At 34.5% G+C, this 16,179-nt stretch overlaps 1 protein-coding gene across 2 annotated transcripts in view; it reads left to right on the top strand.

Moving 5' to 3' along the window:
- The window catches only part of CXH8orf34 (chromosome X C8orf34 homolog), a 443,848-nt gene that overhangs the window by 211,110 nt on the left and 216,559 nt on the right, over positions 1-16,179 (top strand). For both annotated transcript variants that reach the window (XM_074203923.1, XM_074203922.1), the window contains exon 8: positions 2,406-2,541. In XM_074203923.1, coding sequence (XP_074060024.1) covers positions 2,406-2,541 — 136 coding nt within the window. The remainder of the gene's footprint in view (positions 1-2,405; positions 2,542-16,179) is intronic.

The raw sequence follows: 16,179 nt of genomic DNA, 5'->3' as shown, positions 1-16,179 counted from the left end.
TTCCCAAATTTGATGCAAATAACACAATGTTATCCACAAACAGGACAATCAGGAAGAACTTAAAAGTTATACCAAATCATTTCTGTGCTTTATCTCCTTTATTACCATGGTAAACATTTTTGCCTAATATATATCTCCTAAACTCTCTGGATCCTATCATTCTATAACTCTCCTCTTCTCAGTTAAACTCTGGAAAAACTCATCTCAGTTTCCTCTCTTTTCCTTCTTTAACAGTACTCTCTCTCCAATTCTGATTTGCAACTTCACTATTCAACAAAAACTTCTCTTCTTCAAATTACCAGTTGCAAATAAAATAATGAAATTGATCTAAGGAAACAAACTGGCCGGACTATCTTTGGAAATGTCAAATGAGTATCACACAGAAAGTAATGGCAAAGTGCATAATGGAAAAAAGCAGACAGAAACATACAATATATAATAAAAACCAAAAATTATTATAATATAGGTGCATATCATCATTAAAATCTGTAACTGACATGGTATAAAATTTGCAAAGTACTTATATTTAATATCAATGATCTCATTTGAGCCTCACAAAAACTATGAAAGATAAGTATTACCAGTCCTTTTAATTCCCATGTATAGGAAAAAGAATCAAGGTTCACAGTTAGATAATTCATCAAAAATTACATAATTCAGTCAGTGAATGACAGATGTTTTCAAATGCATTCCTTTTCCTCATTTGAATTCTAGTATGCTGTACAACAGGGGGACTAGATATCACAGTGGATAGAGTGGTAAGCATAGAGTCATGAAGTCATCTTTCTGAGTACAAATCTGACCTCAGACACTATCTCTATGACTTAACTCTGCCTCAGTTTCCCTACCTATAAAATGAACTAGGAAAAAAAATGACATACCATGTCAGTGTCTTTGCCAAGAAAACCCCAAATGGGGGACATGAAGATTTAGACACAATTAAAAATGACTGAACAACAACAACAAATGTTGGAGTTTTATCTTTTTTAGTAGTTTTTTTTTTTTAGATTTTTCAAGGCAATGGGGTTAAGTGGCTTGCCCAAGGCCACATGGCTAGGTAATTATTAAGTGTCTGAGGTTGGATTTGAACCCAGGTACTCCTGACTCCAAGGCCGGTGCTCTATTCACTGCACCACCTAGCCACCCTTTTTTTTTTTTTTTTGCAAGGCAAATGTGGTTAAGTGGCTTCCCCAAAGCTACACAGCTAGGTAATTATTAAGTGTCTGAGACTGGATTTGAACCCAGGTACTCCTGACTCCAAGGCCGGTGCTTTATTCACTATGCCACCTAGCCACCACCCCTTTTTTTTTAGTAGTTTTTTAAAATATTAAACAGAGATTCTCACAGTCATTCTAGGGCCTTACCAGAATGGAGAATTTCATTTCATTTCATTGGATCATAGGTTTTAGTGATGAGAAGAATCTTAGAAATCATCTAGTTCATTTACAATGTTATTATATTTTTCAACAGCCTCAAAGCCTTAAGGTGTTTTATATACTAAAATTCTGTTGAATAATGGATGACTGAATGAAGCAAAGGTCCAATATTTTTTTCTGGGTAAGAGATTATTCTCATCAAGATAAGGTGACATATTTATATCAACCCACTCCAAAAACAATTGAACACACTCATCTTAGAGTTCTTTGTACTGATAAAAAAAAGTTTCTTTTGGTATGATTTTTCTCTATGGAATTGGGTATTTTCCACACCAAAATGCACTCCGTTGCATGATGTTATAAGTGTAAGGGAGCTTAAATGTTAACTTATCTAATTTTTCATTGAGTATAGGATTCTTATCTTTTGACAAGTGGCCATTTAGTCATTGATTCAACAGTTCAAGGGACAAGCTCATAATCTAATAATACAGTCTACTCTTTTTTATTTCATTTTAATTATTAGAAATAAAAAAAATTCATTTTGTGCTAGAAATCTCTCTTCTCATGACTTCTACACATTTTTTGCAGTACCTGGGGTCATAGGATCACAGATTTATAATTGAAAGGGATCTTAGATATTCATCTAAATAATTTTTTTTACTAGGTTTATTCTACTTGTAGCATTATTTCAATTCCATAACTCTACACAGAAAAAAATGTCATCCTCTTCTACATGACAATCCTTCAGATATTTGAAAATGGCTCTCCTCCTCTGAAATCCTCTTTTAGTGCAATTTTCTACCAATATCTAGAAACAAGTTTATCAAATATTGAAAAAATTCTAGTATAAAGAAAAAACATACAAAATTCTATTTTAAAGAATGTCCTCTCTTGCAACCGATTAATTTACACTAAGAGAAAGAACTTTTTTCCTTTCTTCTTAATGTGATAGGGTGATAATATCCCATTGTTACAATTGTTTTTTCCCCTATTGTAACCTGAAGTTTGTAATCATTTATGTTGTTACAGAGGACCTAGACGATTTAAGGATGGAAGGAGTAACTACCCTGATGCCTTCTGGGAGCAAATTTAACCCCTCTCGAACAGCTCATCTTCCTGAACCCCAGGCAAAGGTCACATTGAACATCTGCTCTAGATGTGCCAGGTAAAACAATAGCTTGTATTATTAATAGATACTTATTGATGTTCACGGGATGCTTCTGTGTAGAGGCAGCACATCATAGTGGACAGACAGTAAATTGGTTTCTCACTCCTGAAAATCTAAGTTCAAGTCCTCTGAAATATGTTGGCTGTGTGATCATGGTCAAAAGCAGATGCTGATCTACATTGGTAAATGGTGTCTCCACACTGAGAGTTCACCCTTTCTATACCAATAAAATCAAGTCTGACCTAAAAATTTGTTTTTCTCATAAGTTAAGGGTCAGAAAGGCAACCTCTTTCAAGTTAGGCTAGGGCTTCTTAACCTGGGGTCTTTGGGAGTTTAAAATAATAATTTGATAACTGGCATAATTATATATCAATATAATTTCTTTCTTTGTGCCCCAATATATTTTATGTTATTCATTTAAAATATTATTTTAAGAGAATGACCCTAGATGGCCAAAGGGGTTCATTACACATATACAAAAAGGTTAAGAAGCTCAAGTTTAGAGGAAAAAATTGCTTCTAGATCTCACTTGTACTGTCATTGACCACAGAGTTCCTTCTGAAGTTTTACCCTACTCTCTGATGCCATTCATACCCACAGTGATCCTCAGAGGTTAGATTAGCCTGTTTCTGACTTCTTAGCTATTTTAAACCTTTTTGTCTCTCAAATTGATTAACATTATGCTTCAGTAGATTTTCAAGGTCTGTTTCTGAATTCTAAAAGTTCAAAACCAAGGTGGTAATGGCCTAAGTGAAGAGTTAGGACCTTTCAGGATACCATGGTTAGGATGCTATTAGCTGCTTTGTAACACTTTCCTTACTTTCCTTACCTCTTGAAAAGAATTCATTCACTTTGCTCTCCCTTGGTTCTTGGCTGTTGGGTGCAATTTCTGCAAAAACTTTAGGAAGGCTAAACAAGTAATGGGGTCTTCTTACTAGTCAAGTCAACTTCCTATTGCAAGGGCAGCAGAAGCTCTAGGCAGTTCCTAGAATTCAAGCTTTTGTAGAGCCTAAATCTCCTTTGCAAAGGGACTTTTAAGCCTGTTTAAATGACAGAACTGGCCCTCTAACCCTTATGTAAATGGTGTAGATTAGCAAGCACAATACCATGGCCTGCTGGTTTTATCTCCTTGTCTTTACCTCTGGCTGTTCCATTGTACAGTTTGAGAGGGGATTAAATCTCATGAAAGTAAAGTGATTGAGAGTCTGTGTGTGTGTGTGTGTGTGTGTGTGTGTAGAGGGATTTCCTGTAAGGAAATTTTCTCTCCTGTACCCCTTTATAATTGATTAATAATTACTTAAAGAAATATAAAGGGCATCTGTAAAGATACAAGAGCCAGGAAAATTACTGACTTATTCCCTGAGATTGTTCACTGGGATGCCAAATCAAGGTGATATCCAGGATGAGAGAATTGTTCCAGAAATTTGGCATTTCTGAATTGCAACTACTGAGATTTTCCTTTGTCAAGTCATATTTTGGAGATGATTCAGGAACACAGCACTGCAGTTATTTCTCAATTTTTTTTTCCTGAATTTCATCAAGGAATTTTCAAGGTACAAAGGGGTTTGTGTGTGTGTTTGTGTGTGTGTGTGTGTGTTTGTGTGTGTGCACGTGCACTTTGAAGAGAAGCACTCTATACTGGAAGATTGTTGTAGGAGGAGTCCTTTGGTAAGGGTAGGGTGCTCTGTCCCAGGAGGACTTTGAAAACAATTAGCTTGACTCCTAGGAGTCAAGTAGGCAGAGAAGGTTGCTCCCCTTAATCCAACTGTAAAGGGCAGTTTGGGTGGGAAGGGCCAGACCTCCCTCAATCTAAAGGGAGCTCTGAGTTTAGATCTTCCTGTTGAATGAAAGAGAAAGGTATGGATTATTTAGACTTAAGGAAAAGAGTTTTGGGTAATATAAATGACCCTACCTGGGAAGAACTGTTATTTGAATTAATGGAATTGCTAGGGCTCTATCAGCTAATGATCACTTTGCAGCACATGGATGCTTGTTAACATGCTGGTGAGAAAGCCCCCATCTTATAAAAAGGACCAAAACAAAATTCTAAGTATTTAAAGTCTTTGGACATCTCCCATTCATAATACATAATCCAATATCCACATGTTGCACTGATTTGTTTCTTGGGTTCAGTTTTACCCCGGAAGGAATCACAACTCAGACTCGGGAATGCAGGTTTTAGAAAGAAAATAGAAATTTATTAAAGGAAGTTACAGCATATTAAGAAAGGGATAAAAAAGTTAGAAAGAGTTTAAAGAGAAGACCTCCTAGATTGCTAACTGGCCAGCATTCAGCTTGAGACTGGAAGGTCAAAGAGGAGTCCCCTCCTTCTCCCCCTTCAGTTCTCTCCCTGAGTCCAAGGGAGGGGGTGGTGACCTGGGGGTGACCCAAGTCCCTCATTGGAGATTTTGCCCTTTGGGGAGGGGTCCCTGTTGGGTGGTCTTCCAGGACCTGTATTTCCTCACTTCCCAGGAAAAGGCAATGTAATCCAACTTGAAGATCAGGCCCTCAGGTGTGGCCTAAATTAGATGATAAAGGAAGATTCCCTTTACAATGCAAAGAAAAGATTTACAAAGTTTGTCTCCATCAGATCTCATCACCCCCAATGCCCAAGTTTCTCTGCATCACAAAGATCCTAGGAGAAGATTTTAAAAATGTATTAGATATGGTCTCTCTCACTTCAAGTAGTTAGTAGTCATCATCAACAAATCATAGAAAACTCACAAATGTTAGAGCCTCAAAACTTGACAATTTAGGGAAGTTAGGGAAGATTCAGGCCCTATCCCAAAATGGATCCTACATCCTGGTTTTTTGTTTTATTTTTTTTTTCCAAATGAGAATTGGATTGGTGACAAGGGCCTCTATTCCTTACTTACTATTTGTGTGACCCAGGCCTTTACAATGTCTATCAGGTTTTTTGTCTATAAAATGAATATTATGGATAATTTTAATATTTCAATGGTTTGTTTGTTTAATTTTGATTTTCCAGAATGACTGAGCAATTAAATGCCTTGCTCAATATGCCCAATCAGAGATATATGGCAAATAGCTACTAGAAGTTTTATCTTCACTACAGGGGAGAAAGATGAGAATTGTAGGAGAATACTCATGATAAATGACCAACTAACAGGCAAATAAAGGTGGGGAAGGTAATAGAGAGAAAGGGTTTCAACAAAACTAACCAATATATCTACTAGTATGTCAGTAATGGAGTGATTCACACCTATTGCCTTCCTGTTTTATGTAGAAGAGAGACATATATTTTCTCTCCATCTTCTACAAGATTGTAAATTATCATTGAGTCATTTAAGTAAGGAAGTGAAATGAAGCTATAATACACCATATGATCTCATATGATATCTTGTGATAGCTGTAACTCTATGGTACTACTTTGATAAAATTTCCATATTCTAATTGGTTTTTTGTTTCTTTTTTCTCCAGATTCCTTCCATTTGTATTTATTTTGTCATTATAGTGTAGCTGAAGAGGTTATCCATTCTTTATTCTCCTGGAAATAGGTTCTATCAAAAATTATTTGAAAAAGTAGATTTAAAGCATATAGGATTGTTTACTCCTACAAGATTTTGTAGTCATGGGATTTGCCCAATCCTCTTAACAGAATTAGAATGCTTATAAATTCTTAAAAGTATAAGATTGGCTAAATCTCTTCTTCTACGTTCCAGGGATTTTTCTCATTAATTATTTTTCCTAAGCTCTGTTTCTTCTATTTTCTTGCATCTAACATTTTAATTTGAATTTCATCTAGGTATGTATTCTAATATGGAAACTCTTAACAAAGTGCTACATTTAAGAAGACATTTATCCCAGGGCAAACTCCTCTTTTCCGTGAGGCCACTAATAATATGATGTTTTATAGAATCATTTCACTTCCTTATTTCAATGACTCATCATTTCATCAGTAGAGGTAATTTCTGCACTTGGAGAAATCATGACGCCTTTATAGACTTTGAAACTGAAAGTAGCAACCACCAATCATTAATGTTAATCTTCAGATAAATTCTTGCATATAAGCTGTTTTTAACATGAACATCTAGTAACAGGCATGTATTCCATTCCTGCTATCCTCAAATGTTTCTAGCTTGATAAAAGACACCAGAGTTGACTACTTTGAGAACACGCTGACTTTGAAGCTATGAGAACAGGACCTCAGTAGAGGACTCTCTATTGATCCTAAAGGGGGAGAGCATCTAGAAGAGAAAGCATGTTGGACATGGAAATCTTATCCTTTCTCAATTTCTTCATCTGTAAGATTAAAGGTTGAATTAGATCATATGTTCTACACTTCAGGGGTCCATGACTAGATATCTAGCATTTATTAAGTGTTTTCTATAGGCCAATCTCTGTACTAAGTGCTGAGACTACAAAGAAAGGTGAAAGACAGACCCTTTCTCAGAGAGCTCACAATGACAAAAATGGATCTTTATTTTCACTAAAATAATAGAAATTTATTGCTTACTTCAATATTTTAAAATACAATGATAAGGAATCTGATGAAATGACAATCTGATCCATCAGATAGTAAAAAATATCCATGACTAATACACAAAAATTTAGAAGCCTTATATTATATAATATTTGAAATTCCTTCCAGCCCTCAAATTCTAGGAAGTCATTAGTGTGATCATACTCTCAGAACTTATCTCAGGGTCTGAGTTGGAAAATTAATTTTTTTTCTTTCCTTTTATCTTTGTTTTTAAAAACTGAGAGAGAGAGAGAGAGAGAGAGAGAGAGAGAGAGAGAGAGAGAGAGAGTTTATGTGTGGGGTGTGTGTGTGTGTGTGTGTGTGTGTGTGTGTGTGTGTGTGTGTGTCTGTATTGGAGTGGGGGGGCAACTTTTGGGGGCACATTTGTACTGCTGAGGTACAGATCTTTGACCATTTCTGACCAAGGCCGGTTAGCCTCTCTTTTGGCAACCTGTTGACTCTGACTATAGTGTGCTGATCTGACAAGCTTAGCTTACTCCATCCCTGAACTCCAGGACTCCAGAGAGCCACCAGCCTTAGCCCTTCATGTAGCAGGGATTTAAAGTATGCACTAACCATACTCAGTTTATTTTCTTTTTTTCTGTCATTCCAATCACCTAAGTGGTGATGATCTACTCATATTACTGCTTGCAACCATCAGATTTAATAATCTGGAGATGTTTGCATTACTCAGGGAAATACCATTCTTCTAGGATGAAGAAGGGAATATTGTCCTCTTTGGTCATTCTATCTTTCACCTGGGCTTAGCCTGTGCAAGGAGAAGAATCTTCTGCTTTCATTCTCAGGAAGAGCCTTGCTGCCAAATTTCACTGTGCAGTCAATTGCATTATCTTAGAAACAAAATGCAGTTTAAGTCAAGATGATAAACATTTTCAACACCAACCAAGCTCCACATATGCTGGGGATACCAGCTGGAGATATAAAAGCAAAAAAAAGTACTTGCCTGTGCCTTTGAAGAACTTTTATTATTCTTGGGGTAGGTGGAGAAGAGAAGGCAGCAAGTAGACACAAGTAAACACAAGGTTGTACATTATGTTGTAGAGGTAAGAGAGAACAACCAAGAATGCTATGCTATAGAAACTCTAATAACATTGTCCCAAGATATTCAGCATTAATTTTGCTGCTATTCAGGGGTATTAAATTTGAGTTATAGAGTTTCAATTTGGATTCTTACAGATATTTAAGTAGGAATGGAATCTGATCTATAGATTTTGATTTTTCTTCAAATTTTTCTCCAAACATCTAAAACTAATCCTCACAAAAGGTATGAGTTTCTTAATGAAAAAAAAAAACATACAGTGCTATAAGCTTGAAAATTCTGAATGAGAATGTCCTACGAAAGTACTCATTGCTTCTAAATTAGCCTCCCCTCCATGCGAAATATAATCATCCTGTTCTGTTTTGTTCTACTACAGTGTGGTCATACCTTACCAATATAAGGAAAGGTTAGATTGTATTGGATATTTGTAGAACTTTTTGTTATAATCTTAAGTTTTTATTATGCAGATGATCATCAAGGATCTTAATATGATATGGGGTCCCCAAAGTCTTAGTGCAATTTCAAACTATTAAGACTAATAAACTTAAAAGTACAATAGGGCTTTAGGGAAACTCTATACTGATTCTGGTAGGAAATGAATGTCTAACACTATTGATGTTTTCTAGTGGTGTCCTTTTTGTAACTTCAAGTCCCTGTTATTTCAGTTGACAAAGTCATCTTTCTAAAGATCTGACAAATGGACATTTAGATTACACCCAATTCCTCTATAAAGTTTTATGCTTAAAATATTGGGTTAAATCTCAAGGATATATAGAGATTTGCTGACTAAAATACAGCTGGGAGTATGAGACATTTTCCCCATAAATATTTCACACACAGCTAGGGGAATAACTGCAGATGGAGTAAAAGTTGAGTGTTTTCAAACTGGAAAACAATTCTACAGCAAGTTTAGCTTCTGAAAGACTCAGTCCAGTGTAGGCTTGGCTGCATCTTATGTCTTTTAAACAAAGGAGTGACATCATTTAGCAGGTGGGACAAAGCATGGTTCCTCAATAAAAGTGAATAAGAATGGAAAAATTATTCTATTTAAATAGCTGAAAATAGTTCTATTTAGGAACCTTCTCTCTGATTATCAGGGAAAGACAAATTGGAAGGCCAAGCAATTTTTTTTAAGGTTTGTTTGATAGAAGATATTGGTGTATCCTTGTAATCTCTGAATATGTTTAACATAATTCTGAATTTGAATTTATTCATGAAATCCACTGAATTGGTTTTTGAAAGTTTCCAGTCATTTAAATACAAACACTTCACTGAGGCAAAAAGGGTGGCAACTCTAGGGGGAGGGGGAATCCACAGGGGCAACATGCATTTCAGCTGTTGCCTAGGAGTCATACTGAGATATCCCAATAGAGAGCAAAGTGCTTGTAGGTCAATGATACACACAATTGTCCAAGAAGTTTTTGTGGTTTGTTAAATTCAATGATTTGTAAGTTTTAAATGAAGAGTATCTTTACAATCTTCTTTCAACATTTAAAAATTTGCTGGCACATACTTGAATAGGCAGGTTAAAAAAGATGATGCCAAGGCTCTGAACATCCAAGACAGTGATGTTTATAAGCTTTTTCAAAAAAGACCACCCATTAGCTGCACATACCCGCTGCCATGCTCAGAAGTTAAATCTTGTTCCTGTGGACTCCTGCCAAAGCATTCCTGCAAGTAAGAAGCTTTTTTTTTTGTTTTGTTTTTAATGGTGCAAGGGCCGCATTCATTCATGCTTAACATCAGTAGTACACAAAGAGGGGTTGAATGTGATTTAAAGAGAAATGGGATTATAGAAAACATACAGTGCTACAAGCTTGAAAGTTCTGCATGAGAATGCCCTAAGAAAGCACTCATTGCTTCCAAATTGTTCTCCCTTCCAAGTGATATATAATCACCCAGTTCTGCTTTGTTCTCCTACAAGTGTGGTCACATATCCCCAATATAATGTTTTGGTTATGGTAGCAGAATATCCTGTTAAGTAGTTAAAAATTGCATGAATGATCTCTGGGGATAGTATGTTGAATGAAGGACAGGTACTGGATTAAATCATCCAACTTTTAAATGAATACTGAGTTCAGTGGAAAGAAGTTTGGAATCTATAAGAAGTATTGAATTTGAATATATTATTTGCCTAATTCCTCGTATGAGACTTTGAGGCAACTATGTGGCATAGCAGATATTAGATTTGGAGTCAGAAAGATCTGAATTCAAATTTTGTATATTAGTTTTTCTTTTGATTTGGAGTCTTCTTTGCTATATCTATATATTTTTCAAAAAAAATCTTGCTTTTTTAAAAATTTGGAAAAAATTATGTTTGATTCAATAGAAAGACTCAATAGTCTTTCTGCACTCCTTTCATAGCTTTCTTCTCATCTTTATATATATAACATACATATGTTATATATAAAATCTTTCCATTTTTCCAGGTTTTACATAAACACATATATATCTTTAATATTTATAGTAGTCAATTCAATTTATTTTCAACATTTACTGTGTGCCTTCCACACATGACTCTCATCTCCTATCTTTGTGCCTTTGTTCTACTCATCTCCCATGTCTGGAATGCTTTCCTTCCTTCCTTCATTTCATGGAATAAGTTGTTTCCTTTTGTTTTTTTATTATGTAGACATACACACACACACACACCCACACACACACACACACACACACAGACAAACACACACACAAAAGCACACATAGATACCCTACATCTATCTGTACTTTTTCCTGCCTATAAAGTAGGGAATGTTTCACTTTTTTAATTGATATTTTATTTTATTTTCCCAATTACATGCTATAGTAATTTTTCAACATTCATCCATTTGCAGGTTTATGTTATTATTTATAAGATTGGCTCTATTTATGCCTATGCTTTCTAGGTTTTAAATATGATTTGACTGTTGTGTTTTGTCAAAAATTGTTTCTTCATTTATAATCATTCAATTTTTGTTGTTTTTGACTGAGATGTACAATTATGTTTATAGTATTTCTTTCATTTTTTAAATTTTTTAAAACTTGTTTTTCCAACTACATGCAAAGTTACTTTTTTATCAATCATCTTTGCAAAGTTTTCAGTTTTACATGTTTTCCCTCCCTTCCTTCCCTCCCCTTCCCCCTGACAGAAAGCAATCCTATATAGACTCTACATGTATAATCATACTAAATAACAGATCCATATTGATCATGTTGTGAGAAAAATCAAATCCAAATAGAAGAACTTTAGAGAGAAAAAAAGATATATTACATAAGACAACTTTTGAAAAATGAAAATAAAAGCTTTGATCTTCATTTAAACTGCACAGTTCCTTCTCTGCACACAGAAGGTATATTCCATCACAAGTCTTAAAATTGTCGTTGTTTATTGTGTTGCTGAAATGAGCAAGTCCATCATGCTTGATCATCACCCCATGTTGTTGGTGTGTCCAATGTTTTTCCTAGTTTGGCTCATTTCACTATCAATTCATGCAAATCTTTCCAGACTTTTTTTGAAATACCATCCCTCATGATTTCTTATAGAACAGTAGCGTTCCATCACACACACACACACACACACACACACACACACACACACACACACACGCAACACTTTGTTAAACCATTCCCAAACTGATGGGCATCCCTTTAAGTTCTAACTCTTTGCCACTGCAAAAAGAGCTGCTATGAATATTTTTGTACATGTAGGATTTTTATCCTTTTTTTCATGAGCTCTTCATAATACAGATCTAGTAGTAGTATTATTAAATCAAAGGTTATGCACAGTTTTATTGCCCTTTGGAATAATTCCAAATGGCTCTTCAAAAAAGTTGGATCAGTTCACAACTCCACCAACAATGCATTTGTAATCCAGTTTTCCCACATCCCCTCCAACACTGATAATTATCCTTTCTAGTCATATTGACCAATCTGAGAGGTGTGAGGTGGTATCTCAGAGGTGTTTTAATTTACATTTCTCTAATAATTAATGTTTTAGAATAATTTTTCATATGACTATAGATAGCTTTGTTTTCTTCATCTGAGTGTTACCTTTCCATATCCTTTGACCATTATTTATCAATTGGGGAAGAACTTGTTTTTTTTTCTAACTTTGACTCTTCTCTATATATTTTAGAAATGAGTCCTTTGTTATAAATACTAGATGAAAAAATTGTTTCATTTGATCTTGGTTGCACTGGTTTTTTTTTTTTTGGTGCAGAGACTTTTTAATTAAATGTAATCAAAATTATCCAACTTACTTTTATGATGTTCTCTTTCTCTTCATGGGTCATAAACTGCTTCCTTTTTCATAGATCTGCTAGGTAAACATACTTGTTCTCTAATTTGGTTTATAATTTTACTTTTTATGTTTAAATTCTGCATCCATTTCTCCTTTCTGTTAGTATAGGATGTGAGATATTGATCTATGCTTTGTTTCTGCCATACCATCTTTCAATTTTCCCCAGCAGTTTTTATCTAAGAGGGAGTTCTTATCCTAGAAGCTAGAATCTTTCAGTTTATCAAACACTAGATTACTATAGTCATTCACTACTGTTTCTTTTGTACTTAATCTATTTCACTGATTTAACATCTATTTCTTAGCCAGTACCAGTTTTTTATTGATATTTTATTTTTACATATACATGTTATGAAAGTTTTTCAACATTCATCAAATGCATATGTATATTTTTAAATTACAAAATTTCCTTCACCCTCCCTTCCTATCCCCCTCCCCTCAATGGTGAACAGTCAGGTTAACATTGTACATATATATTTGTGATAACGCAGTCATTTGAGGAATTAGGATTAAGGGAAAGAGATACAAAAGAGATATTTTGTATTGAATTTTGTTGAAATTACTTTATTGTTTATGGTAACATTCCATTTTTTCTTATACTTTCCTATGCTTTAAATAGGAATGGGTGTTGTATTTTGTCAAAAGCTTTTTCAACATCTATTGAGATAATCATATGATTTCTATTAGATGTGTTATTGATATGGTCAATTATGCTAGTAGTTTTCCCAATATTGAACCAACCCTGCATTCCTGCATAAAGCCTGCTTGATCATAATGTATTATCCTAGCCATAATTTACTTTAATCACTTTGCTAATGTTTTGTTTAAATTTTTTGTATCCATATTCATTAGGAATGTTTTGTCTTTTCCTGGTTTAAGTAGCAGCACCAGATTGGTGTCATAGAAGGAATTTAGCAGATTTCATCTATGTTTTCAAATAGTTTATATAGAATTGTAACTAGTTGTTCCTTGAGGGTTTGGTAGCATTCACTTGGGAATCTATCTGACCCTGGAGTTTTTTCTTAGGCAGCTCATTGATGACTTGTTCAATTTCTTTTTCTGAGATGAGGTTATTTAAGTATTTAATTTCTTCTTCTTTTAAGTTGGACTGTTTATATTTTTATAAATATTCATCCACTTCACTTAGATTGTCAAATTTATTGGCATCCAGTTGGCAAAATAGTTCCAAATTATTACTTTAATTTCCTCCTCATTGCCTCCTTTTTATTTTTGATACTGATAATTTGATTTTCTCCTTTTTTAATCAAATTAACCAAAAGTTTATCTATTTTATTGTTTTTTAATAAAACTAACTCTTGGCTTTATTTGTTAGTTCAATAGTTTTCTTCCTTTCAATTTTACTAATTTCCACATTTAATTTTCAGAATTTTTAATTTGGTATTTAATTATGGATTTTTAATTTGTTCTTTCTCTAACTTTTTAGTTGCCTATTCAGTCCTTGATCTCTTTTTTCTCTGTTTTATTCAAGTAAGCATTTAAAGATAAAATATTTCCCCTAATAACTGCTTTGTCTATATCCCATAAGTTTTAGTATGTTGTCTCATAATTGTCATTTTCTTAGATGAATGTTTAATTATTTCTATGATTTGTTGTTTGATCCACTCATTCTTTAAAATTAGATTCCAAATAGTTTTAGATCTATCTCTCTATGGCCCTTTATTGCACCTGATTCTTATTGTATCATGATCTAAAAAGCAGGCATTCACTATTTCTGCCTTTCTGCTTTTGATTGAGGTTTTTATGCCTTTATACAAGGTCAGTTTTTGTGTACATGCCTTGTACTGCAGGAAAAAAAGATTTATTCCTTTCTATCTTCATTCAATTTTCTCCAAAGTTTATCACATCTAAGTTTTCTAACATTCTACCCCCTCAATTTTTTTTATATGACTTGATTTATTTGATTCTGAGAGAGGGAGGTTGAGGTCCCCCACTAGTATAGTTTTGCTGTATATATATCCTCCAGTACAAGCCTCTCCTCTAAGAATTTGGATGCTATATCATTTGGTGCATACATGTTTACTATTGAAATTACTTCATTGTTTATAGTAACTTTTAGGAGGATGTAGTTTCCTTCCTTATCCCTTTTAATGAGATCTATTTTTTGCATTTGCTTTGTTTGAAGTAAGGATTGCCCCCCCCCCCCGCTTTTTTTCACTTTAGCTGAAAAATAATATAATAATAAATACAATACTTCATTTTTTTACCTTTATTCTGAGTGTATCTCTGTGCTTCAAATGTGTAAATCTTATAAGCAGCATATTGTAGAATTTTTTACTTTTAATCCACTCTGCTACCCACTTCCATCTTATGGGAGAATTCATACCATTCACATTCAGTTATAATTACTAACTCTTTTTACCCTCCATGCTAACTCCCCTCCTTTTTCCCCCCCGTCTTTCACCTTATCCCTCCTACCCAGTGTTTGCTACTGAATACCACCTCCCTCAATATGTTACCCCTTCTATTCACTACTCTCCCTTTTCTTTCCCCTTTCCCCTTTTATTTCTTCTTTTCTTCCCTTTTGTCAGTCCCTCCTTCCCCTCCACCACCCCCTGCCCTTTCCCCTCCTATCCTTGAAAGGTAAGATAAATTTCTAAAGTCTTTAAAACAAATTCAATGAGAGTAATTTCTAGGTGGTTCACACCTCCTCCCTTCTTTCCCTCTATTGCAGTGTGTCCTTTGTACTTCTTCATGCAATATAATTTATATCATACTATCTCCCCCTTCCCCCCTATCTTTTTACAGCCCCCCTCTGCTTTTTTTTTTTAGCTTTTTCAAGGCAATGGGGTTAAGTGGCTTGCCCAAGGCCACACAGCTAGGTAATTATTAAGTGTCTGAGGTCAGATTTGAACCCAGGTACTCCTGACTTCAAGACTGGTGCTCTATCCACTGTGCCACCTAGCTGCCCCTCCCCTCTGCTTTTTAATGTCCTATTTTTTTAATCATTCCATCAAAGTCATGAACATATCACGAATGTCCATACCTTCAGCCTAATCATATTAACTTCTAATAGAATTACAATTCTCAAAAGTTGAGAAGCTTCCTCCCACATAGGAATATAACCAATTTAATGTTATTGAATAGAAGTCTTTTTCTTTTCCCCCTGTTTACCTTTTCATGTATTTATTGAATCTCCTGTTTGAAGATCTCATTTTCTGTTCAGTTCTGGTCTTTTCAGTCAGAAAGTTTAAAAGTTACCTTATTTCATCAAATGTCCATCTTTTCCCCCTGAAAGAGAAGGCTCAGTTATGCTGGATAGTTTATTCTTGGCTGTAATGCAGGCTCCTTTATTCTCTGGAACATCAATCATATTCCAGGCTCTTTTAACTTTTAATGTTGAGGTGGTCAGGTTCAGTGTAAAACTAACTATGACTCCTTGATATTTGAATTTCTTCTTTCTAGTTACTTGCAGGGTTTTCTCCTTGATCTGATAATTTTGGAGTTGATCACAATATTCCTTAGTGTTTTCATTTGAGGAAGCCTTTCAGGAGAGAATCCATGGATTCTTTCAATGACTATTTTGCCCTCTGGTTCCAGGATATCAGAGCAGTTCTCCTTAAATATATCTTGAAGAATGGAATTCAGGTTCTTTTTTCTTTTTTTTTTAAATCAAGGTGTTCAAGACCTATGATACTTAAATTGTCTGTCTTAGATCTATTTTCCAGATCAGTTGCTTTACCAATGAGGTATTTTACCTTTTCTTTTCTTTTTTTCATTTTTTAAAAAAATTGTTTAACAGTTTCTTGGTATCTCATGAAATCATTAGCTTCCACTAGTCCCATACTATTTTGCAGG

This window comes from Macrotis lagotis, chromosome X, assembly GCF_037893015.1.
Source record: "Macrotis lagotis isolate mMagLag1 chromosome X, bilby.v1.9.chrom.fasta, whole genome shotgun sequence".
Taxonomy (NCBI): Eukaryota; Metazoa; Chordata; class Mammalia; order Peramelemorphia; family Peramelidae; genus Macrotis; species Macrotis lagotis.
This window is presented reverse-complemented; position numbering and strand designations above follow the sequence as displayed.